Here is a 26,209-nt window from a genome sequence, read left to right on the forward strand (position 1 = left end):
TTGGAATTTATTTACTACAGTAAAAAGATCTTATAGCGAGTAGTGGAACTTTACCTGTTTTACCAAGCGAAACAAAGCAACAAAAACCGTAAATAAAATGTTACTCCCTCTGTCTCAAAATATTTGTCCCTTTTTCATTTCACACGCCCGTTAAAAAATATTAATTAGGAGAATATTTTACTTACTTTATCCTTTTATTTATTTATAAATTATAATCTTTCTTCATTAAATATTTATTCTATTTATATTTCATCTCTATTAAAAATAAAATAAAAAAATAAAAAATTAATTATAACTTAAATTTTTAAAATAATAAATAATTTAAGATAATTATTTTTAATAAGCACGACAAATATGACGAGGGAGTATAGTTTATGAGAAAGTAGCAGCATATCCGAACTTCTGTCAGTTGACACGGCAGCAAAAACACGTCGGACTGCAGATGTGGCAATCACTTATTGGATGATACACATAAGTCAACATTTGCTATTTCACCTAATAATAATCTCAAATACATCACACAGGGAGAATAGAAGACAGTTTCACTCTTCTGTTACTGCCGAAATTCCGTTTCAACATTCACTTCGAAATCCCTCAATTGAGATCTACAAGGATCTAGAAAGTTCTCGAAGCCGATCGGGTCGGTTCTGTTTTTTTCGGGTCGTCAGTGTTTCGGATCCGGATCTGCGAATTCCGTTCGTAAGAATCTCTTGCATTCCTTCATTTAATTGGCTGTTTACAGCATTGATCAGCTTCAAATGTGATTATATGCAAAGTTGTTGATTTAATTGGCTGCTTAAAATTCAATTATCAGTTTTATTGGATTTAAAGTAGTTGTAACTGTTGTACTTGTATTTTTAGGTTGAACAATTGTGTTTCGTGATATTTGAGTGTTACTGCATTGATCAGTTTAAAAAATGTGTTTATTTGCAAATTCGTGGATTTAATTGGCTGTTTACACTTCAATTATCAGTTTGATTTGATTTAAACTAGTTGTAACTAAACTGCTCTACTGGTAATCTAGGATGATCAATTGTGTTTCGCGATTGTTTTTGTTTAAGTGCTACAGCATTGATCAGCTTCAAAATGTGTTTATTTGCAAATTCGTTTACTTAATTGGCTGTTTACACTTTTATTATCAGTTTTATTGGATTTAAAGTAGTTGTAATTGCTCTGCTGGTAATATAGTTTGAGCAATTGTGTTTATCTAAGTGCTACAGCATTGATCAGTTTCATATGTGTTTGTTAGAAAATTCGTTGATTTCGTCGGTAGGTTTATGGTTGGAAAAGGTTCCTTTTGTTATTCTTTTCTCGAGGTTTTCAATATGTTCAGTTATTCGTTGTGTTTTTAGCTTTTCAACTTGGCTGTTTTTAGCTCTCTTTTGTTTGATAATGGTTGTTCGATTATTCGTGTAGCATTGTATTTGGACATTCCATCTGATTTTCAACTTATCGGCTTGTGAATTAGGTGTAAGTTGTAATTGCTTTACTGGCATTTTTAGGGATAGATTGTGTTTCACCATTTTTCTATCTAGATACTTCAGCTTTGATCTGTTTAAAATGTTTCCTTGCAAGTTCATTGATTTATGAACATGTAATGTTTCCTTTCTTTGTCTTATGAACATGTAATATCTGATAGAATGTTTTTGGTTCTTTTTCCCCCCAGGACCTGAAGGATTTTATGTGAGTAAGTTTAATAGTTGAGAATTAAACGTCGCAGCTGCCTCAAACGAGCTTAGGAATTAGTGGAAGTGATTAACAAAAGAATTCAAAATACAGCGACCAGGTTCAGGGGGCGATTTGCCCCAAAGTGAGTTCAGCTCTTTTCCAGTAGCACGGAGGGTAAATTCTTTTCAAACCGTTGCAATGGATGATGACATGGAAGGAGGGAACTTGGGTCCTTACCAAGACAGGCCAAGGACATTTCCTAGCATGAAGAGTAAAGCTTATGCACCATGGGTAAGTTTACATTATTTTGGTGCACTTGTTTCTCTATTTTGCCCATGTTTCATCTAACTCCAAGATTGTGGGTTTTCCGTTGACTTAAAATCATGCTTTTTGACTTATCTAGCTTTCAGGAGAGAATGACGTGTTCATCATTGTTGCTTAGTATACTAAATCTCTTTATCCCATTGTACTGTGTTTACATCTGTTATCTTGCCCTCTAATCCCCTGTATGGTCGCGCAATTGTATTTTGCACTGAATCATCAATTCCCAAATGTGTCTCACTTGATAGTCTTCTCTGTTTTTTTTTTTAAATATTTTAAATCCTGCTAGATATTCTTTTCTAGGAACAGGACACTATTACTGGTGAAAAAAGGCATATGATTGCACGGAAAGATGGTACAATAGTTGAACAAACCGTGCATGAAAACTGCTAACCACTTTGCGGTTACAGAAGGCAGTTTGTTGTGTTGAGGGTGATCTAGCAACTTCTGCTTTTTAAATTAAAAGCAATAGAAAACGTATATATGTATGCATGAGTAAAAGTAAGACTAATATGTTTGAAACGAGTAAACAAAATATGTATACGTTAATAAGTTCGGACTTTTGAGTACTCCGCTGGTCTCTCTTAACTACCTAGGTCATCTGTTAATTTCTTGATCAGGACCTTGATCTTTCTGTTCTTACAAAAAAGAAAACTACCTCGATCATCTGTTCTTAATAAATCCCGAAAATTTTGCTGGTTTTCCGAATATAGTGTGACTAGCAATTGGGTCAAATGGGTTCTTCCACTATTCTCCGCTTCTTATTTTCTATCCATTATCTCCTTTAGGTTATTATTATAATTATATATAAGATTTTATCTTGAAAATTTCTGTAAGGTAATCTTTAACAATGAACTTTACAATAAAGATTTGCACGTTGTTTCAGTGCTTGCTCTTTTTCTCATATATAAAATCCTTTTACTGTTTCAAAAAAATAAAAATAAAGATATGCACACAAGTTGAGTGTGCCATAGATTTTGTTATGACAATGGTGTTTGGGCCAGTTTGTGCACACCTCGACTATTCCATCGGGTACCTGCTACATTCGACCTACATAGGTACAATGTAACCCTGCTAGGATTTCATCCCTGGTCTTTGCACCCATTTCATTGATCATCATGCCGCACCCTTGGACTGTGCCATCTCAGACTGATTGACCATTTACCTATCTTCTTCTACTAAAGCTAGTAACCGACTTTAGGTTGGATTGAGGTAGATACTTATCCTGCCAATATTGGAAAATGGCACAACTAAATGCATGAACTCCTGTGCACCAAAAGCAATCAAAGTAAATAACTGAATCCCAAAAAAGAATGTGGAGGCATAGATTGATCTTGAAGCTTCTAGATTGACTTCACCACTCACTTGCACTATAAAGTACTCCTTCCATCCCATTTGATGCGAAGGTGTTACTTTTTGGGGAGTCAAACAACTTTTTCTTTGATTGTAATTTAGTCGAACATTTTTACATATTTTCTGTCATTTGCTATGTTGACTTATAGTACTTTTTCATGTAGTTTTCAAATGTATAAGTTTTATTTTAAAAAAAATTGAAGAATCTATACTCCAATTCATAATCAAAGTTAAGTGTTTTGACTTCTGACCCTCATACTCAGAAATTCCTTCACATAAGTTGGGACAGAGGGAGTGGTAAACATAAACTCATATATATAAGAGCTCACTACATTCCAAATGATTAATCTAGAAGCTCCTGTCTTGACTTCCGCTCACGAGCACCTCAAAATAGTAAATGCACACTCATAATTCAAAGAGCTAGGGGCATTCCAGATTCCATAAGTTAACGTGGTTGAAAAGTGAAAACACAATAGACTTATGAGATCAACTACCGAGGTCTTATTTGGATTTCTATAGAAGTAGAAGATCCAAATAATTGTATTCTTCTTTAGAAGAATAAATTTACTCATAGGAGCACTCTGAGCAGTGACTAACGATATAAACATGAAAATTATACTAGTCGTTTTTTTTTTTTATGACAAGGGAACCCGCAGCCGCTGCCTTTTGGGTGCGCACAGGGTAAACCCCGCTCATGTGCAATAGCCCGCAAACCACAAAGGAAAAATAACCCCCACTAGGCAAGCCCCGTGCGACGAGCTCGACCCAGAAGGCAATTCCCCTACTGTTGTAAGCAGGGGGTTGCGAACCTGAGACCTCCATTATGGAAGCCCCATGCTCAACTAGTCGTATTTCCTAACCAGATAGTGTTCAGAGATTAGCCAGTGCACCATGATCCACTTAGAGATATCTGATGGAATGATGGGTTTCAACTCTAAAATAGACTACCATTTCTTCCTTCCCATATTCACCCAAAATCAAAAGGGGTTGTCTTCCAAATCACTGTATATCATCTAAGTTTCTCGATCTCCTACTTACTGGTGATTCTGCCTAGATATGTTCAGTTGTTCACCTTTCATGCTTTGGGGATGAATAAGGTGAGCTATTTCATTTTTTGGGGCTATTTGAATGCTTTTATTTCCTTATTTACTTTCTCAAAAACTTCTGTTACATGTTTCTTAAAAGAATCAATTGTTGGAAGGCGTTTGCCTGACAATGTTGTACATTCTATATACCCTGGCCTCCCCTGAAGAGAACTATATTTTGTTAAATATTGTCTGCTGAAGAATGAATGATCTTTATTGTTAGTCACAGAAGAATTAAGTTCCTTTGTTCTTAATTTGAAATTCATAATTATAGTCGTTAATTTTCCTGAAGTTTCATTCACCATTCATTTCTCATGTCTATACTTCTAAATTAGTAGATAAACATAAAAGTCCTGCCCCTTTTGAACCTCTTCGGCATCTAGTATCTATGTTAATAAACATCCCTGATTTTGAATCTTGCACAAGAAGTTGTGACACAAGTCAGAATATGTTGAAAGTTAAAGATGATAGTAGTTTAAGGCAGGAAAGCTCGTTACAATTTTGTAATGCAAGATGAATGAGGAAGACCAGCATTCTGAAAGTATACAAAAACTTGAAACTTATACCTGCACCTATCTTGTGTGTGCCTCTCTCTATCTGTATAGAAATCAGTTATTCATTCAGTTCCTTGTTTAGGATTGTAATCTGTGGTTCAAAAATGATTAGATGTTCTAGTTGTTCACTGTTTCTTAGATAAAATTGTTGAATGAGAAGCTATTTTTAGCAGCGTATATTTTTTTTCCATAGTTTGCGTTATTACTTTCTAAGTATTTGTTTCAATGTTGTCTTAACTTTAATGCAGATATTTCGTGTTCTCATGAGGATAAACTCTCGCATTCTTTTGGTGCTCCTGCTTGTTTGTTTTGGAGCTATCTTTTACATTGGTGCAAGTACCTCGCCCATCATTGTGTTTGTGTTTTCAGTTTGTATCATCAGCTTTTTCGTGTCAATTTATCTTACTAAGTGGGTGCTGGCAAAGGATGAGGGACCTCCTGAGATGTCCGAGGTATAATCTTCTTGATCAGTTTTTAAGTCAGTTTCAAAGTTTTCCTGATCCTTTGGTTTTTGTACATGTGCATCAGAGAGATTGGACAACGTTTTCTCGTACTAGATCATATTTTTCATTTGATATGGGTCTCAAGGTCTATGCAGTAAACTAAATGAGTCTAGCTCTTAGTGTTCTTTACTTTTTAATTCTTTTCTTTTTTCTTGTATTTTATTCATTTATTAATTTATGGGTGGAAGATAGAGGTGGATGGAGGAGTTGGGTTAGATCATAAGAGAGGAATAGCGTTGTATCCAAAATCCTAGTCTCGGTTATGGGGCTCCTATTGTTTGGGCTAACTCTTGATCATCATGTATGAGTGGTTGTTCCAAGGGTTAAAGTTGTGTGCTATAGTTTCATCTGCAGAAGATGCTACGGAGATTCAGTATGGGACTACCTCTGCTTTTCCTTCTTTCTCCTTCACCTGCTAACCACAAAAATGATCTATTCCCTCCATTTTGATTTCTCCTCTCCATGCTCGTAGTTTACAGGCTATCCGACCTTAGCGTCCTTCATAGCCGTACGACTTTTACAGAGAAATCAATTTGAAGGCAAAATTTCCTTATTACATTATGGGAATTTTAATGTAAAGAAACTGATAAAAAAACTTGATGATATTCATGGCAGCCCGCAATTTGCAGACTTGGATTTGCAGTCATCCTTTTGCTCCTGTTTCATTGGAATATGTTGTATATTGTCTTAAAGTCTTGAGCTCATTATTTAACTTGCTAGATATCAGATGCAATACGTGATGGAGCTGAAGGTTTCTTCAGGACTCAGTATGGGACCATCTCCAAGATGGCATTATTGCTTGGACTGGCTATACTTGGCATATATTTATTTCGTAATATAACTCCTCAGCAAGAAGCGTCTGGCTTAGGCAGGTGATGACAGGTTTTGAGTTGGATAATTGCTCTTCTTTCAGGAGAAGTTTGAGTTCACTTTATGATACTTCCCATGCTGATGTAGGGTAACATCTGCGTTTATTACGGTGGCTGCATTTCTTTTCGGGGCTCTATGTTCTGGTGTTGCTGGGTACGTCGGCATGTGGGTGTCAGTACGGGCAAATGTTCGAGTATCCAGTGCAGCAAGACGGTCAGCTCGAGAGGCCTTGCAGGTTCTTTTTTTATTACTCTTCATAACAATGTTCGACAGGAACAACACTAAGGTCCTTTCTTGTAGAAATTGACTTGAGATCTTTCTGATGTAGATAGCTGTTCGTGCTGGTGGATTTTCAGCATTGGTGGTTGTTGGTATGGCTGTAATGGGTGTTGCCATCCTGTATGCGACTTTGTACGTGTGGTTGGGGGTGGATTCAACTGGTACAATGAAGGCAACCGATTGTGAGTAAAATCTGCTAACTTTTCACATTGTTTTATTTCACTAAGATGCACCTTTGACTTTTGAATGTCTGTTTTCTATTTCACATTATGACTTCTACTTCATCTTTACACAGTGCCTCTTCTACTAGTTGGGTATGGTTTTGGAGCTTCATTTGTTGCCCTTTTTGCTCAGTTGGGTGGTGGAATATACACAAAGGCTGCTGATGTTGGAGCTGATCTTGTTGGAAAAGTAGAGCAGGGTATACCTGAAGATGACCCACGGAACCCTGCTGTAATTGCAGATCTGGTATTTATGTACTCTCTTTTTATTGTCTTTTTTCATTTTCTTCTGCAACTTCTGTGTTCAATCATGAATTTCAGTCATGTCTTCTAGCTGGAAGTTTTGTGAATGATCTCATTAAGTTTTACTATATGCACCATACACCTTGCTAGTGCAGTGGAATTTCAAGTAACAGTTTAAATTGTACTTTAACTTTTAGATAGAAACATCTTTGGTGCTTGAGTAGAACCAGTAATTGTCATTTTTCTAGATGAAAGATATCTCCTTTTGATAAATTCTTGGAGTTTAAAGAAGAATGTCTTTGTCTTCTCTGAGGTCCCTATGATTAATTGTTTCACATCCTAGCTTTGTGCTTGCAATGTCTTATAATCAGCATCCAATAAAAACAAATGTAAGAAAAAAGAAAAAGCTTGCTATTTTAATTTAAACATAGAAAAGGAACTATAGAGTATTGGCATCTGCTCCATCAATTATTTGACCAGTAACGTTGTGTTGATGTGCCTAATGCTAACCTTATAAAATTCCCAAATTCAAGGTAGGAGACAATGTTGGCGACTGTGCTGCTCGAGGTGCAGATCTTTTCGAAAGTATTGCTGCGGAGATTATTAGTGCAATGATACTTGGAGGAACCATGGCTAAACGCTGCAAAATTGAAGGTAGGGTGACGCTCACACCTGAGTTGATTTTATTGTAACTTAGGTTGCTATAGACGTTTGGTTGTGAAGGAGAGTGGTAATCTTGGTGGGAGTGTATCAAAAGGACTACTTTAATAGTCCTATGCCAACCGATGCATTTGAATCCAAATATTACGAAAAAGAGAATTGTTCAACATAGGCATGGGTACTGTGAGGATGGAGGAACTGCATATTTGCAAATGAGGGACAGCAAGTATTTGTAGATTAGTGTAGTCAAAGCAGAAAAAGCCCAAAAAAGCGCTGAAGTCAGTGGAGTTCTAAGTGTTTAAGAAAATACAATCAAAACACGTGATTTAGTGAGCACAGAGCTGTTGGTTGGCTTGTTTTTGTTACGATGCACATTTCATCAATTAAGTTCCTTCACTGAAGCACCGGTTAAGCTGGGGGAAAGCACGCCTTTGACAAAACTGTTTTAGATGCTGCCGATTATATGCGAGGTGGAAGAGTTCTTGCAACGATAATTGTCTTACATTGTTGTTCCTCCCACAATTAATTCATCTTAATTTTGGATAACAGTTGCAGCTTAGCTTAATTGTCTGTTATTAGTCCACTGTGTTGTGGATTGAAACTACCCAGGTGCCATAAAATGAGCTCTTAGATATAGTAAAACAGTGAGGATTTTGTGTCCAAGTGGAGGGAGAAGGCTGGTGAGGATTCATGAAGGCGACATGAACTAGCTCAGTGTTGAGGCTTTGTGACAGTAGATAGAATGAAACTCAATTTCTCACCTCTAAAGGCTTACTTATAGATTTTTCTCGATGAAATAGTTAACTTATTAATGTGATAGGACCAATCCCCGCATGCAAGATCTATACAAAAAGTAGAGAATTTTACCCAAAACATGATTTCAGTAATGCTTTTCGTATATTTGCTTGACTAGTTACTAGAAATATATAAGTATAATATGATCACCTTTTCACCAGATGTGGCTAAATACTGAACATTTGTTCCTAGAAATGATTTCATAATTAGCGATGCTTCCCATGCGATCTCTGTTTTTTTAAAGTTATATGTTTTATCTGATTTATGTTGATTTCTTCTGCAGATCCATCCGGCTTTATTCTGTTTCCTCTAGTTGTTCATTCATTTGACCTAGTTGTATCATCAGTTGGCATATTCTCTATCCGGAACAAAAGGGATTCTGGAGTAATTGGAACTATAGAGGATCCGATGAAAACTCTTGAAAAGGGGTACTCGGTGACAATATTTTTAGCTGTTCTGACATTTGGTGCGGTAAAGTTTTATTTGCCTTGGAACATTATCCACCATTTTTACTCTTATTGGTTATTTGACCTCCTGCCTCTGTTCTCTCGGCTAATAGTTTGCATTGCATTTGCAGTCTACACGTTGGTTACTATACACTGAACAGGCACCTTCTGCTTGGTTGAATTTTGCTTTATGCGGTCTGGTTGGAATTGTAACTGCCTATGTCTTTGTTTGGATATCAAAGTACTACACTGACTACAAATACGAGCCCGTGCGTACCTTAGCCCTGGCTAGCTCTACTGGTCATGGAACAAACATAATTGCGGGTATTAGTTTGGGTCTGGAATCCACAGCTCTACCTGTCCTTGTCATAAGCGTGGCTATTGTTTCTGCTTTCTGGCTTGGCCGCACTTCAGGATTGACAGACGAAGCTGGAAATCCAACTGGGGGATTGTTTGGCACTGCTGTAGCAACTATGGGAATGCTTAGTACAGCAGCGTATGTTCTCACCATGGATATGTTTGGTCCAATAGCTGATAATGCTGGTGGGATTGTTGAGATGAGCCAACAGGTGATGCTAATGTTTCTGAGCAAAAGCACGAGTGACTTCTTTTTCTTCGTAATTTTTTGTTAGCTTGGTTAGTTCAATAAGCCTTTTCATGTACAGCCTGAAAGTGTTCGTGAGATAACTGATGTTCTTGATGCTGTTGGGAACACTACCAAAGCTACAACCAAGGGATTTGCAATTGGGTCTGCAGCACTTGCATCATTTCTTCTGTTCAGTGCCTATATGGATGAGGTAGCTGCATTTGCTCAAGAACCCTTCAAGCAGGTGTGGAATTGCTATGGCTTTCTATTTGGCCTTTTTCTTTAATTACGTTAATTATACAGTGGCAAGACCAAGATTTTTTTATTAATATGCAGGTTGACATAGCGATACCTGAAGTATTTGTTGGTGGATTACTGGGCTCTATGCTCATCTTTCTGTTCAGTGCTTGGGCCTGTGCAGCTGTTGGTCGAACTGCTCAGGAAGTAGTCAATGAAGTAAGAAGACAGTTTATTGAGAGGCCAGGGATCATGGTTAGTAGTATTACCTTTCAGAAGGTTTACTTGTGTTAAAGAAAACTCATGGAGAGGCTGAAGTTAATGCATGTTACTTTTGCTGGTCGCAGGAGTATAAGGAGAAGCCAGATTATGGTCGATGTGTGTCCATTGTTGCGTCTGCGTCTTTGAGGGAGATGATTAAACCTGGAGCCCTGGCTATTATATCCCCCACATTAGTTGGTGAGTCTTGCACTTAGGCGTTTTCTCCATGCTTTTATGAGAACTGTTTTCCTGCTATAAAAGCCATATAACTGCATGTTTTCTTGCAATCTGGAAGCATAAATCTATAGCTATCACTGTGTTTTGGTTAAGTGCATCACTATCAGGTCAACTTAGTTTGGTCATTTAGAACTCTTTCTTGATGTTTTGTATGACTGTTAGGGATAATACACATGTTCCTCTCTGGATTGTCCCCTTTTTCCAGAGCCCTACATTTTCGAAATGGAATAAATATCCCCTTCAGTGATAATGTGACACAGAAAGTGAGCTCACCCTGTGGGAGGTGTGTGAGGCAAAAAAAGTTAAGATTGACTAATGTGTACAAGTGTCATTTTTTAATTGAATACTACATACTTAGTTGATTTATAATGATTGTCTCTTACCCCTTCAGCCCTTCCCTTCTTTTTTCAAATTTCATCTTTAAAACTCAGCTATGGCACCAGCCACCCATCCGTTCCTGCCATCTCTTTTTCTTTCTTTCATTTTTCACCTACAGTATTCCTTGCTGAACTCCAGCACCTCCCAAATCTTTCCCAAAAGTACATGACATACAAATTTGCATATGAAAAATCAGTAAAAAGATGCGAGAGATCCTGCAAAGTTATTTATCTTCGATCACACGCATGATCTGGAAAAATCCTTTTCGGTTATAAATAAGTAAATAACCTCAGCCTGAGCACAAGGAAATTGAACAGCTGTTCAGAAACGAGTAGAAATGGAAATCGGCACTGGGGCCTTGACTGGAAACCTTGCCGGAAATTTCAGTCCCTTTTTGGTTCCCCTGATTCAAACTAGAAATTTTTTGACCAAGTGTTTCGAAGATAGCCCGTCGTTGTTTATATAGAAACCTGTACGGCTTGTTCTAGTTAGAAAAACTCCGATGAGGAGTTTCCCGGGGAAACTGGAGATCTTGCTTTTTTACATGATATCTTGAGACCTCAATTGAACAAAATGACAGCTTTTCTTTCAGGGGACTTGGATCATAGGAACCCCTTGCAAAGTTTAAGTGTGCATCTGAAAAAAAAAGGAAAAAGTCCAGGGGGTAAAATATGTATTATTATGTTCTATCTTCTGAAATAATCTTTGTTGTGAATTTATTCAATGAGTTTGTTAATCTTGTCACATATTTGCTCTTATCTGCATCTGCTTGCATTTTCTGTGGAATGGCTGGGTAACTTATATGCTACTTTAATTCATAAGAATAACATCATCAGATATTTCTCATCTTTTTTTACTTTTTTTAATATTTTGTTTGTGGTTTCAAAAGTTTCTACATGGTCATTTGTGGTAAAGGTGAGGTATCGTTGAGAAATGGGAGTTTTTCCATCACAATTGATTTCAGTGAACTACTACATCTGTACAAATCTACCCTGCAAGTCTTTCTGCTTAACCATGAAACATCTAAGCTCATCCAAATTCTACCCATTCACCACATTGTGTGATTCTCTGTTTGACTATCTTCCTCAGCAGTGACTGTACTGTATGTGAATGTAGTACATGTCAATTACTTGTCATCCTTCCTGTTCGTTTACTTGGTATTGTCTGTGTGTGCACTTTGTATTTTATCTCTGCTGACCTCTTCTTAAAACCTGAGCACAATTCTTTGCAATCTGTTTATTCCCATCAGTTCACGTGGGCATGCAAGTTCTAATATTCGATTGATGCTTTTAAGTTTGTGTTTCATATCTTCTTTGATCTCAGTGTTGAATTTTGAGTCTATTATATCATCTTGATCTCTGTATAGGTTTTCTTTTCCGCATTTTGGGCTACTACACGGGGCATCCTCTTCTTGGGGCTAAAGTTGTAGCTTCCATGTTAATGTTTGCCACTGTTTCTGGTATCCTTATGGCTCTTTTCCTCAACACTGCTGGTGGAGCCTGGGATAATGCAAAGAAATACATAGAAACAGGCGCGCTTGGAGGCAAGGGGAGCGACACCCACAAAGCAGCAATTACAGGAGACACGTAAGTGTTCTTAGTGATTCACATGTTCTCAAGCTATGTTGCTCGGATCCTCCAAAAATGTCACCACACCCGTGTAGGATCTTCTAGCGGCGGCATTGTTGAAGGATCTGAGCAACATAGTTCCTCTAGTGTTGGTAGGATAGGTCATTTCATGCAAGCTTGTTATGTGCATTCATTTTTGTTCTTGTGCTTGCTTTGATTGTTCTAAATACTCAATGAGTCATGACAATATCTTTTAGAAAGCAAACTACACGGACGACGCTGTAGAGTTCTTACAGTTTCTTTTTCTGTTTGCAGGGTAGGAGACCCATTCAAAGATACAGCCGGACCTTCTCTGCATGTACTAATCAAAATGCTTGCAACAATAACCCTTGTGATGGCTCCTATCTTTCTGTGAGAGTTTTAATTTAGAGAGTTTTTTTATATATACCTCATGAGTCTCTCTAGGAGCTTTTCTTTGTTCACTGGATATATGACGAGAGATGTATTTTCTGGTTACATAACGAATACCACATTTTTGGCACATGAATTTCTAACTACAGGCAACTCTCTTTTTAGTTTTAGATTTCTGAATTCTCAGTTTAAAGCTGTTTCTTTAGCTTCCTATATTTTACTTGGTTGCTATTTTCTTTCATGGTGTGGTTTTTTCGTTTACCTTCTTATATTTTTTTCCCCAATGGTGATAAGAGTAGGGTCTTCTTCCCAACCTTGGCCATTTTGAAGGAATCAAACTGTCGGCAGAAAAAGTAGAATAGAGCGTGTATGAATTTAGAATGTTGGTTTACTTGCTGTCTTTTCATTCGTTAGCAGATGGCTTAGGAATTATAATGCCTGCTCCGAGGCTTGAAATTTAACCAAGGTTCTCATCCAAGAAACGATTTTGTGTCATGGACAAGACTAAAGTTTTCAAGTATATTGATCGCTAATTTATTTAAATTTTGAATCAACTTGATTCTCAAAGTACTGATGACAATTACAACTAATTTTGAATAAGATATGACTAGATAGGTTTATAACTCAGTTTCTGGCTATCAATGAACGTTTCTAGGTATTTTTGATAACGAAGTCTAAGGTCCCAGTTTCCCTTGATATCATCGTAATGTAAACCAAAGATAATACGGTGGTGATGGTGTAACAATTTTGGAGCTAACTCACGCTCCAAAAGCTAGCTATTAAGGTGGGAGAGCCCAAGGCTATGTAAATGCACATAAGCACATTATGCCCACCGATGTGAGAGATAACAAACCATCATGCTCTGCATCCGTCGTCCTCGACGGTTGTGCGCTACACATTACTAGCCCTGGGCGAACACTGCCATACGGGCGTCGCCATCCAAAGGCACGACGGACAGGAAAGGCGGTGGGTGGCTCTGATACCATTTATAACAATCTTGGATCTAACTGTGAGAGAATTTAGGCTATTAATACACACATAACCACATTATGCCCACCGATGTGGGACATAACAGATGGGTGAGCGTTGACTATTGGTTGAAAGTAGGTCTTCTTACTCTCTCCATTCCATAATAAGTGGGTTTTTAGGCTTATGCACACTCCTTAAGAAATTACTCACTCCTAGAAAATTAGGAGTGTTTTTACTAACTTACTCCAATCAAGTTTTACTACTTTCTAGAAAAAGAAAAGGTAATGAATCTTGACTATTTACATAAGGGTAATCTTGGAAGAATTTGCCCAAAGTGTTTTTGAAATCCTAAAGCACCACTTATTTTGAAAAAAATTGAGAAATCTAAAATACCACTTATTGTGGAATGGAGGGAGTAGTTTTCAGAGTAGTGCCGATAATTCATCTTCGAAAATCATTCGCCGATAATTCATCTTCAAAAATCATTCTATCTTTGTTTGGCGCCTCAAGCGAGCTAGCCCAACTACCAGAGAACTTCTAATTGCACTGTGCCAACATCAATTTGTACAAGGAGACAACACAATAGTAAAGATCAGTGTATCTCTCAATCAACAGAATTAACCAAGCTTCTTATCAACATAATGTGAGTGAGCTGTGCAATTTGTTTCTCACGGCACAAAAAAAATAAATGTAGTTCTACTTCATTTCTTGGTCAGAACTGAGTCTTATAAAGAAAGTTCAGTGCATTTTGCATAATATAGAAACTTTTTCATACCTCACACTCTACTCGACAAGTTCTCCACCATTTTATTCTATGAAATATGTGCTTTTATATCTTACTCAACATTTTCTCATAAATTATTGTTTTGAAGTCCAAAAAAACAAGAGTTAAGCTCTAAATCGAAGTTTGTAACGTGATTCTTTGACCTAGGACTAACCAAAGTTACTGCAATCTTCAGTACAGCAGTCCTAATTAATACACCCAGGAATGTCAATATGTCATCTTCAGAGTGCAGAATTTAATACTATAATAATATGCTTTTGTTCAGTTTGAAGATGCAAGATTGGAAGTTGAACCAATAACAGCTTATAAGCAATTGTATGGTGAAATTGTAGAACCATAAGATAAATGTCAAGTTTAGAAAGGAATACACGAAGATATACTTTTGAAAGAGGGATTTACATGACTACAAAAGTTAAAGAAAGACTTGGATCTAATGATGACATATTACATATTTAAATGCGGAGCGCATAATAAACAAATGGATGTATTAAGATAATTAGTCCTCACGTTGAAGGAATCAAATTAGAGTAAGCTTTATGAACAAATAAAGTAACAAAAGTGGCATATGGATATAGGATTAGGTGAGGAAGGACTTTAATTTGTGGTCGTTGGCCTCATTCATTGTACATAATTTTACAGTCAATCCTAGACAGTAGACTGCACGTGGGCGGCCCAAATTTTTACTACTACACAACTAGGCAAGTTGTCTCAAAAGAGTTAGGGACGGATTATATTACTAAAGAAAAGTCATCTTTTTTTTTTTTTTTTTTCTTTTGTTTTTTTTTTGCTGGACTAAAGAAAATTGAAATAATGTAGTTATTTTTGTTAAAAACTTCTTAGAAGCTACATACTGTAGTAATTAACAATACGTGTATCCATAACTTGATCAAAATTTTCAGTTTTGGTTTCTAGACAATGATTAATATACTTTTAGAATAAAAGTGAGATGAATAAATTAATTTCAAAAGTATTAATCTGGTTAAAAAAACAGTCCAACAATCAGAATATTATTTTTTCTTTGTGATTGCTTAGAATAGTAAGTAGGTCAAACAATCAGAATATTATTTTTTCTTTGTGATTGCTTAGAATAGTAAGTTGGTAAATCAAACTAGAATTATCGAACGGGGAATACTGGGATATATGTACTTCATTGCATCATACTTCTAGTTCAATTTTTACGTGCTCAAGTTTACTATCTTTTGTTATCGTCAAATGTCAATGTTTTCTTAGGGGTAGGGGCCAATGCCCACTGATTTTGCGAAAGAAAAAATAGAAAAGTGATCATTTTGTTATTTGCTTTGCTTTGTTATATATATAACATCGCAGAATTAATCTGTACTAGCATTACATAAAGTATTTTTTTTTTTTTTTGGAAAAAGCAAAAGCTACGGAACAGGATGCTTTACAAACTTCAGGAGGTTAGAATAATACATCTCATGGCTGTTTGACCTGGTATGTCCAAAATAGGCAGGACAAGAAAGGATAAAACCAATAAAAAGAAAATAGAAAATTGCATACATTAAGAAACTAGAGTTGTTTGGTGCGAGGAGAAAATGCTCGAAAATTCTACACAGACAAGTAGACAACATAATATAGCAGTTTTGGAAAAGAAATCGGCACATTTGAAAGAAAGATATACATGAATGTTTGCAATATATATATATATATATATATATATATATATATACCTCATTGCTCGACTTCTAAACATAGTTGGACCATAAGGCTTGTTACAAATAACCTAACAATACTGAAGGTGGTGCGAAAAGATTATTACCATGATATATGAGAGCAAGCTGGCCAGGACATAGTTTACATAGTTATTTTTACTACTTATATTACGTCTTACTAATTGCGTACTATTTGTTTTAAACGCATTGAATGTTAGACGAAGAAAAATTGTTAATGATGTTATACTCTACTTGAGTGTTCCAAATAGGTAAAAACAACCAGACATTTCTAATTTTAAAACTTCTTGGATTGATCATTACTCCACAGGGCCACGAAGTATTTTAATCTTAATTAAGAAAGAGGTGTGACGGCCACATGCACTAATGATCCTTTTCTAGGAAATTCAGTGCTCAAATTTCTAATTCTTACACTAACTAGAAAAAAATAATTAATCAATTTTAATAACTAATACTACTGGCTATAAATTTGACCATTGTTTTGCTATATTTTTGCATCAAGAAAGTGACAGTCATGGCTTCTACTAGTGTCTCTTCAAGCTTTGAGCTCTTTTTTTATCTCTTCTCTTTTGTTTTTTTCTCATTTCTTTGTCTCAGAAGGTCAAGGACTTCCTCCTATAGTGAAGGGGCTATCATGGACATTCTTTGATTCAAGCTGTCCAAAATTAGAATCCATTGTTAGGAAGAGACTGGAGAAAGTTTTCAAGGACGATGTTGGCCAAGCTGCTGGGTTGCTTCGCCTTCATTTCCATGATTGCTTTGTTCAGGTAAACATGCGATTTCAATATGAATAGTATAAAAAAATTACTCCTTATTTGTTATAGCAGGTTGTTTTATCTCATTTATCAGGTAATTAACCTTTTCACTTTTTAAGAAAGTTTTTTAGCGTTGTCTTTTAAATGATTTGGTAGTGTAAGTGTATAAAAGTTAAACTTTTATATATTTAGTCCTCCGTACCATCATTAATTACAACTTGCACCGCCCTAGGCTAATTTTAATGAACTCTTGTCCATAGCATAGCCCCGCGTGTTAAGACTAAGAGCCTGTTTGGATGGGCTTATTTTAAGCAGCTTATAAGCTGCAAACAACTTATAAGCTAAAAAAAAATAAGTTGGGTATCCCAATTTATTTTTTTGGGCTTATAAGCTATTTTCAGTTTATAAGCTATTTTAGATAAGTTAAGTCAAAGGAGCCCAATTATTTTTTTGAGTTTATTTTAAGCACAAAATGACTTTAAGCTGGTCAGTCAAACACTCAAAAAAGCTGAAAACAGCTTATAAGCAACTTATAAGTCAATCCAAACGGGCTCTAAGACGTATTCTTTTTGGGTGACTAGTGACATGTCAAGGGCAAGATTTATGCTAACGTAAGCGATACATTTAGTAACCCTGCTGCTATATGATCTATGATTTAGTCCTTTATCGCTCTGATTCGTTCCCTTCACTTCCAATCGCCTCTTAACCAATTTTTGACTTATCGACAACGTAGTACTTTTATTTTACTACTTCTATCTACTATGATTTTAATTTTTAAGGAGGGGTACGTGTATCTAACATTTATGAATGTACCAATGATGCAGGGATGTGATGGATCAATATTGCTAGATGGATCAGCAGGAGGTCCAAGTGAAAAGACTGCAATTCCAAATTTGACACTAAGGAAAGAGGCATTCAAAATCATTGAGGATCTTCGAGAAAGAGTGCACAAGGAGTGTGGAAAAATTGTCTCTTGCTCTGATATTACTGCCCTTGCTGCTAGGGATGCAGTTGTCTTGGTAAATTACACAAGTACCTTATTCTGTTTTTTTTTTTTTTTTAAATGTCTAAGCTAACTTGCACGGACTTTATTTTATTTTTCTGTCATATTCGACTATGAAGAGTAAAGTGCCAAACCCACTACAACTAGTATATTACATTCACGTAGTAGGTTACAAAATCCAATTATATTATACAAATAATCTAAATAGCTATATATAGTAGCATATATTTTCTGCGATGATCAAACGTATATATCAAATTAAATGAAGGTTAAATATATCTAGTCAAATATGATGATGATTAAATAAAAAATAAACTAAAGATCAAAATTACACTTATCCCATCAAGAATTTATTCTGATTTACTTAAGCTTTTAAGACATAAACTCTTCCGTAATATCTATCATTATATTCCAGACTGGTGGCCCAAACTATGTTGTACCCTTGGGAAGAAAGGACGGACTTAACTTTGCAACAGAAAATGCAACCATAAACAACCTCGTTGCACCAACAGCCAACACCACAACCCTCCTCAATCGCCTTTCAACTAAAGGCTTCGATGCCACCGACGTCGTCGCCTTGTCCGGGGCCCACACCATCGGAATCAGCCACTGCACTTCCTTCACGGAGCGTCTATACCCGAACCAAGACTCTACAATGGACAACACATTCGCCAACAACCTTAAAGGTAGTTGCCCGAAAGCTGACTCGGACAACACCGTCAACATGGACGTTCGAAGCCCTAATATTTTCGACAACAAGTACTACGTTGATCTCATGAATAGGCAAGGGCTTTTTACGTCGGATCAAGATTTGTACACTGATCAAAGGACTAGAAATATTGTTACTAGTTTTGCTAGGGACCAAAAAGTTTTCTTTGACAAGTTTGTGATTGCTATGATTAAGATGGGGCAGTTGAATGTGTTGACTGGTGGACAAGGTGAAATTAGGGCTAAGTGTTCTGTGAGGAACAAGGATAAGAAGGTTGATATTGCTACTGTTGTTGAAGAGTTGGAGGAAACTTTCTCTGCTTTGTTTTAAGTTTACTTTTAACATTTTTTTTTTTTTGTGTGTGTAATAATAATGTTTTGCTAGATATCTGTGTTTCTTGTTATAATTAGAGGCCAAATGTGGCATGGCCTGGCTGTTTGGTTTTTCTCTCATTAATTTTAGGGAAAAGGTGCAAATATACCTTCATCTCGTTACAAAAGTGGTGCATATATACCCTTGTCGTTACAAAAATGGTGCAAATATATCCCTGCAGTTACAAAATGGTGCAAATATACCCTTTTCACTAACGGAATTTTTTTTAAAAATCATTTAATTAAAAAAGAAGTCTACCTATATTTTCTTTAGTAGACATAATTTTCTAAAGCCACATGGTAATTTTTTTTTTCTGGTGTGTCGGGTCTGGTAAGTTTTAAAAAATATCCCCGTGACTTTAAAAAAAAAAATTAAAGCCATTTATTTTTTGACTTTAATTTGACTTTTTTTTTGGTACCATTAGAATACTTTCTTATCCTACATGTGCTTTGAGATCGTACTCGATTAAATAAATATAGTTGCATGAAGCAGCATAAGTGCTAACCTGATTTTAAAAATAAATAAAAAAAATAAAAAAAAAAGCTAAAACGTTAGGTTATTTCGAACGTCAAGCATCTGTAGATCTACTAGTGATGAGGTATAGATAGATGGAAATAGACTAAAAGGATGGCTATACGGTACGGCATCTCAATAAAATCACAGAAAATAAAAAATTCCTAATAACCTAACGTAGTCTATTTCCACCTATGTATACCTCATCACTAGTAGATTTACGGATGCTTGACGTTCGAAATAACCTAACGTTTTAGCTTTTTTTTATTTATTTTTATTTTTTAAAATTTTTAAAATCAGGTTAGCACTTATGCTGCTTCATGCAACTATATTTATTTAATCGAGTACGAGAAAATATAGGTAGACTTCTTTTTTAATTAAAAAATAAATTAAATTATTTTAAAAAAAAATTCCGTTAGTCAAAAGGGTATATTTGCACCATTTTGTAACTGCAGGGGTATATTTGCACCATTTTTGTAACGACAGGGATATATATGCACCGCTTTTGTAACGAAGGGCATATCTGCTCTAAATCGCAAAGTTGAGGGATATATTTATACCTTTTTCCTTAATTTTAATGGTTTTCCATATCATGTATTCGTAACGTCCACTTTCTCTATGGATAATTTTCTTTCATATTGTTAGATTTCCAAGTTTAAGAACAAATGTTTATGACGAATTACAACATTTCTACTTCCATGACATAAAGATGAGATCTGTGTACATTCTACCTTCACTACTAAAAAAAATAGAATTTCCCGACCTCAAAAAACCGACCTTAGTTGAGGTGGGAAAAAAACCGACCTCATGAGTCGTAATATTTATTTTTTATTTTTTTTTTAAAAAATAAACCGACCTCATGAGGTCAGTAATATTGTACCAAAATTTAAAAAAATAATGTACTGACCTCGCCAAATCAAAAATTTATTTGATGCTAAACATTATAATTTTATTTTTAATTTAAAAGAATACCGACCTCACGAGGTCGGTATGCTTTTAAATAAAATTATTAGGTCGGTAATATTAGCCGACTAAAATTAAAACAGTCCCAATTAAACCCTTCTCTTTCCATTTCTCCCTCTTTCGCTCTCATATTTTTGAGGTCCCTCTCTCTCTAAACTTAATACACCATTGACGTCACCAAGTGTAGGGAGTCACCGTCACCGTCGTCCACACCCAGTATCGCCGTTGCCATCACCAGTTATCATCAACATTTGAGGTATGCTTTCTTTCTTTTCTTGGCTAAGAAATTTGTTACTGAGTTGAGTTGTTAGAGCTTCAGTTACTGAACTTGACATTATATACTTTAATTTGCTGAATAAAGGAAGTGTAAACACAATTACAAATAGAGGGTCTTCCGTAAATTCTCAGAAAAATTACTTTGGCCATTTGGGGATACAAAATAATGAATTTACTTTGGCTATATGGGGAATCAAAGAAAATGGTGAAGATGTTTGGCATATTTCCTTGAGTTTTTTTAGTTTTTTTTTTTTTTTTTTGTGTGTATGATTAATTTTTGGGGCAAATTTTCATGTGTTTGGTTTTAAATTTTCTGAATTTGTGATGGTTTCTTGATTCTAAGGCACATCTAGCACAATCACCAGTATTGCTTTGTCAAAATCTAGTTACTCTTAAAACTGGTTTCTCCTGGTTTGGTTTTGTGTAATACTTAAAGTAAGAGCTCAAAGTAGTTTCATTGTGTGATTATTGTTTAATTGAGGGAACTTATGCGACTGTATAATATGGGACCTTTGGAATTGTTGACATGTCTGGTTTGTCTACTTTTAGGCAAAAGAGGTTGACATTTCTTCCATTAATTTTTTTTTTGTGTGTGTGGAATAACATCAAATTGGACTAAAAATTCTTATTTGTCAAATTTCACCCTTTCTATTGTGTTGCTGAGCCCATGTTGCTATACTATGCTAGATCTGTGTCACCATTACTTTAAACATGGTGATCAAGAACTAAAGTCACCAACTACATCTGCACAATATTAAGGAGGTCCTTGTCCCAAGTCATGAGAAACACTTTGTTCTTCAACAAATTAATAATTTGATTACTTTGACAAACATGGAGAAGGCAACTCCATGTGGAAGCTCATGTGCCATTGTTTCTCACCACTAAACATTTAAATATGAAGCTTGCCATAAACTTATGTTCTTTGTTTGAGGAAAACACAACTCTCCAAAAGTGCCCAAAGCTTTCATTTTCTGTGCATTTCTCAAAGTTCTATGTTCTCTGTTTACAGTCATCATTTTGAGTGACAAAAGTATCAACGTTGGTTTTCATTAGATAACATCTATACTCTAAACTGGAATATTCTAAAAAACCAAATCAGAGAATCCTCATCTTCTTGAGTAACTGATTCTGATAAGGAGCCAAGGGGCAGTACTTTAGAATCACAACTAGTTACAATAATAATAGCTTTAGTTCTGCTTAACATCTTGACATTATAAGAAGAAAACTACACAAAAACTGCACAAGTATATTATTTAAGAATGGAATAGATGAAACTGTATTGAGAAATCTGAAACTTGCTAAAATCCAACTAAGTAGAAATCCTTACCATGTAGAAACCTCACTAGCCTCCCTGCAGTTTTTGTAAAAATGCAGACTGCATATCTGCACATTAAAAAACCAGTAAAATTCCCTCTGTTAATCTGCAAACTGCACTGAGTGATCTGAGCTGTAGTGATCCATTTTTGTATCACAACATGTCCAAAATGATTAGGATCAATGAAACAACTATTTAATCCTGCATATTTTGTGACCTGCTGCATATTGCCTTTAGATTTCTGCTTCTGTGAACTCTTGGCATTACTTCATTGGTCTGCAGTTTTGCAATTTTTTGTACCACCCTTTGCTTTCAAAGCTGGTTGGATCTCATGGTCCTGCTTCTCATTAGTTGCACCAGGAAAATGGTCCTTTGTATGACTGCATGCACCAGCTTCCTGCAGCTGGTTGGTTTCATCTAGTTTGTATATGGATTGAAGTAAACTAAAATGTTAAAGCCTTGGCTGGAATTGACCCAGTCTTCCCCTTATTTTTTCCTTTTCTTTTCCCAGTTGTTTGTGCTTGATTTAGGAGATCATTGTGCTGCTGCCTCTATTGACAGCTTTGACGATTAGTAGACAGCCTCCTTAATCTTTATGGTGTGTATTTTCCTATCTCAAAATGTGCTTTCTCTATTTTAATTGTTGAATTGATGCTTAATGTAATTTCAAAATGCACTTGACAATCTTGACGGTGTAGTAAAATTCTTGACTGTCTGCTGTTGTTTTTCCCCAGCAAAATCATCCTTTACATTGTTCTAGATATTTCCACATATCTCAACAACTTTAGATGGAGATACAAAGTTGTTCTCCTCATTAGCAAGACCTGCAGGTATCTCATTTTGCTGTTGCAAGTTTCCTGAAGTTACTTCATAACCTGCAAGTCTTTTATTCACTTCTTGGCTACCTTATTCTACATATCATCTTGTGCTTGTGTGTCAAATTTGTCATGCTCCTGTCCTGTAGTATCAACATCATCCATTTGTCCATTTTAATATCATATGCCATGCACGTATTTGGTCTCCTACAAATAGGCAGGAAAAAGGGCCTTACCTATTGTTAGATCATATATGAAAATGCATGGAATCCTTATCATAAAGTGTTAAGGTAACCTACCAAAATGTTCTTATCCACTTAGAATTCCAACTGTAAGACAGTATATTCTTCCGAACTTTAAATGTGTTCACATTATTCTCTAGCAAATATGAGTTGATAATCTTTAAGAAAGGGAACAAAGTTTATAAAATGTCATATTTACGCTGATGGCATGAGAAATTATTTACGCTGGTATTTTATATAACTTAGATATATATTAGAATATGGACATACGTTAATGGGTTATAGCCTAAAAAAAGATAGATAAAATAAAGGCCTACTATTAGATTATACTATTAGATTATTGTGTGTGCAGATAAACAATGCCTATTAACTAGTATTGACTTGTAATGTGGAGATCCACAACAAAGGTTGAAACAGCTGCAGTTGGACAATAAATATGCAGGAACCAAATACTTTATTCCTCATGTCATAAACATAGGACTCAACAGCATTCTTGTTGTCCTTTGTCTCTTCCATAACATGATCCTGAAGAGCCATTTCAAATCCTTTCTCAACAGCCTTCTGAACATCAGCAGCTGCCATTGCACCATAAACAATCTCTGTCACTGGTACAAATGTCTTCTTGACCTTTTTCTTGGGAGCTTCAACGTGTAAGGAAATGAAAACAATAAATGCTAAACTTTACCGTCACCTTTGAGCTAACACACTGAAGCAGAAGAATATTAGTTATTACCTCAACATTAATTAAGCACAAAAGCACTACACTGATGCCCTTTAAGGATTAAAATACAGTTAAACACTAGGCCATACACTGGTTTCTGCATATTTTTTGAATCTGCCACTTGCTTGCATTTTGAACTATAGCGTGTTTTATTTTTGGTAGCCAAATAGTATGCTTGAGCTCTTTATCTTTATATGTCATCTAAGCTTATTGTAGTTGTAGCCCCATTGCATTTCAATGCAATGGCTATATATTTGAATTCTTAAAACCAGATGAAGAAGGGGGTGTTCTCTTTTTTTTTTTTTTTTTTTTTTTTTTTTTTTTTTTTTTTGTTGTTGAAATACATGGGTATTCTCTTCTTTTTTATTTGTTGCACATCGTATTTTCTGTCAGCCATGAATTAGTGTATCTTCTAAAGGGAATTATACTATATTTCCATCGCTTTTTTATCACCTCTTTTACTTCAATGAAGCGACTTTAACTTGACTATCATTTTTTTGGTTGCGGAGCCTCCCAAATAATGTTGAAAAGAAGGAAATGGATTTTTAGCAAACTAAAAGGTGAAGATTCATGTTGCACTCTTGCAGGCACGATTATCACTCATCTAGTTTATTTAAACAATCCACTTATATTGATCTATTCCTTATTAATAAACTCATTTACTTTTCATTGCAGGAAAAATGTGTCTGGCGCCCGGAACATGAGACGCAGCTAGCTCAAAACTTCAAGAAGAAAGCCCAGCGCTTACTATGTTTGAATGTTAATGTTGTGGTGGATTTGTGGATTGTGTAAGTGTTTTGTGGATTTTTGCGAGCGGTGAAGTAGTCTAATGTTGTAGACTAACTTAGTCTAATGTTGTAGACTAATTTAGTGTAGATCTACTAGTTTAATGTTTTGTGAATGTTTGCAAAGGTTGTGAAGTAGTTTAATGTTGTGTAGATGTTTGCGAAAGTTGAAGTAACTTAATGTCTCTTCGGAATGTTTGAATGACGTTTTGATTCAACTTTGAAGTAGTTTTGAATTGAATTTGACGTATTGTTGGTTGTAATATATGTGGTTGTTGAAGTAGCTTAATGTTTTATGTTTTTTAGTAGTTTGGTGAATTGTTGGCAGCTATTTGAGATGGTTTTAGTTGAATATAAAATTGTTTTCATCTTGATAGGGGGCAGCTGGAAGAGCAGCTGGATCCTACCAATTTTTGTGCAGAATACCGACCTCATGAGGTCGGTTTTCTGCCAAATATTCCCAGAAATTGCAAATTACCGACCTCATGAGGTCGGTTTTATGCATAATATTCCCAGAAATTGCAAATTACCGACCTCATGAGGTCGGTTTTATACAAAATATATCATATATTCATATAAATTACCGACCTCAGGAGGTCGGTAAACTCATATCATTATGTTATTAATATAATTTACCGACCTAATGAGGTCGGTATTTTATTTAATTAATACCCGACTAAAAATACTTTACCGACCCACTATTTTCCGACCTGATTTTGAGGTCGGTTTTTGGCCAAAATCGACCTCATGAGGTCAGAAATAGCCATTTTTTGAGGTCGGTAAAACTTATTTTTTTAGTAGTGCTTTCATACGTCATTTGTGAAATTACACAAGGTATGTTGTTTGTTTTTTCGCATAGAGGGACATTTAGACTAAAATTATTTAAGCAAAATCATACTATTAGCTAGAGTTTTCTTGAACTAATTAAACTGAAATTATTAGAACTACAAAAAGAAAATGAAAAATAAACAATACTCTGTGTAGCAATATTGTTTTAGAAAAAAATCGTAAAATAGCCCTTTTTTGGGTCAGATAAAGGATACTACATTAACTAGTAGCTGGAGCCCCTCTGTCCCAAAATATATTGTATTTTTCACTTTTCTGGATTCAAATTACATGAATTTTTATCTATATTTTAAGATGTATATTTTCATTATATTATATTAATATGAGAAGCTTATAATATTTTTGGCATAGTTTTCGAGTATATATATTTTAATTTTAAACTATTAAATAATTTATTCCAATTTAAATTCGAGCATTAATTAAATCAATTCTCAATAAACGAAAAGAGTGGATGGACAAAATATTAAGATGCATTACCGACATGTCTGCACTATTAAGAGCACATAATTAAGTTTGTGACTTTCATAGGTTATGCATGAGATGATACGATGTATATGACTTTTTTTCTTTTCTTTTTGATTAAATTGTTTTACATCTTTAACCTTTTAAGGCAAACGGAACAAAGCCATTCTTTTACCTAGACACATGGCAAATTGGCAAGAAACAACCATTGCATTGACATTTAATTACTGGACACTATTATTCTACTGGAGGGGAACCATTTTTGAAATGTGTTGGAAGTAGCGTTAGAAGAGAGACCGCATTCAACGTGAAATC

General features: G+C 35.4%; 2 protein-coding genes and 1 long non-coding RNA gene across 7 annotated transcripts; all 3 read left to right on the forward strand.

Annotated features, from left to right (window-relative positions):
* Nucleotides 1-511: 511 nt before the first annotated feature.
* Nucleotides 512-12,846, forward strand: LOC132627360 (pyrophosphate-energized membrane proton pump 3). Of its 2 annotated transcripts, XM_060342673.1 has the most exons (15): nucleotides 512-699; nucleotides 1,667-1,959; nucleotides 5,230-5,433; nucleotides 6,205-6,356; nucleotides 6,442-6,589; nucleotides 6,683-6,815; nucleotides 6,929-7,101; nucleotides 7,631-7,751; nucleotides 8,836-9,023; nucleotides 9,130-9,567; nucleotides 9,664-9,828; nucleotides 9,921-10,076; nucleotides 10,169-10,280; nucleotides 12,064-12,283; nucleotides 12,581-12,846. In XM_060342673.1, exons 2-15 carry the CDS (start codon nucleotides 1,867-1,869, stop codon nucleotides 12,678-12,680), a joined length of 2,403 nt encoding a protein of 800 aa, XP_060198656.1. In that variant the 5' UTR covers nucleotides 512-699; nucleotides 1,667-1,866; the 3' UTR covers nucleotides 12,681-12,846. The 2 variants fall into 2 exon arrangements, with proteins under 2 accessions (XP_060198656.1, XP_060198657.1); XM_060342674.1 differs by lacking the exons at nucleotides 512-699; nucleotides 1,667-1,959 and having other exon boundaries at nucleotides 5,294-5,433; nucleotides 6,212-6,356.
* A 3,780-nt stretch (nucleotides 12,847-16,626) lies between these two features.
* On the forward strand, nucleotides 16,627-19,084 carry LOC132628948 (peroxidase 12-like; the record flags this gene model as incomplete). The annotated part of the gene is made up of 3 exons (XM_060344699.1): nucleotides 16,627-16,884; nucleotides 17,697-17,891; nucleotides 18,291-19,084. Coding segments are annotated over 3 exons (1,077 nt in total), but the record flags the coding sequence as incomplete, so codon positions are not given.
* A 1,423-nt stretch (nucleotides 19,085-20,507) lies between these two features.
* Nucleotides 20,508-24,869, forward strand: LOC132627361 (uncharacterized). Of its 4 annotated transcripts, XR_009577852.1 has the most exons (5): nucleotides 20,508-20,688; nucleotides 22,535-22,621; nucleotides 22,758-22,853; nucleotides 24,311-24,361; nucleotides 24,477-24,869. It is a non-coding gene; the product is annotated as an uncharacterized LOC132627361 (long non-coding RNA). The 4 variants fall into 4 exon arrangements; XR_009577850.1 differs by lacking the exon at nucleotides 24,311-24,361; XR_009577851.1 differs by lacking the exon at nucleotides 22,535-22,621.
* The last annotated feature ends 1,340 nt before the right edge of the window (nucleotides 24,870-26,209 follow it).

The sequence above is a fragment of the Lycium barbarum genome, chromosome 2 (genome assembly GCF_019175385.1).
Source record: "Lycium barbarum isolate Lr01 chromosome 2, ASM1917538v2, whole genome shotgun sequence".
Classification (NCBI taxonomy): domain Eukaryota; kingdom Viridiplantae; phylum Streptophyta; class Magnoliopsida; order Solanales; family Solanaceae; genus Lycium; species Lycium barbarum.

Bases quoted from the DNA above. Each gene is read 5' to 3' on its own strand.
- LOC132627360 (XM_060342673.1), top strand. From the start codon at position 1,867: ATGGATGATGACATGGAAGGAGGGAACTTGGGTCCTTACCAAGACAGG. The intron at 6,816-6,928 runs GTGAGTAAAATC...ATCTTTACACAG, and splicing joins TACAATGAAGGCAACCGATT to TGCCTCTTCTACTAGTTGGG. The intron at 9,829-9,920 runs GTGTGGAATTGC...ATTAATATGCAG, and splicing joins CTCAAGAACCCTTCAAGCAG to GTTGACATAGCGATACCTGA.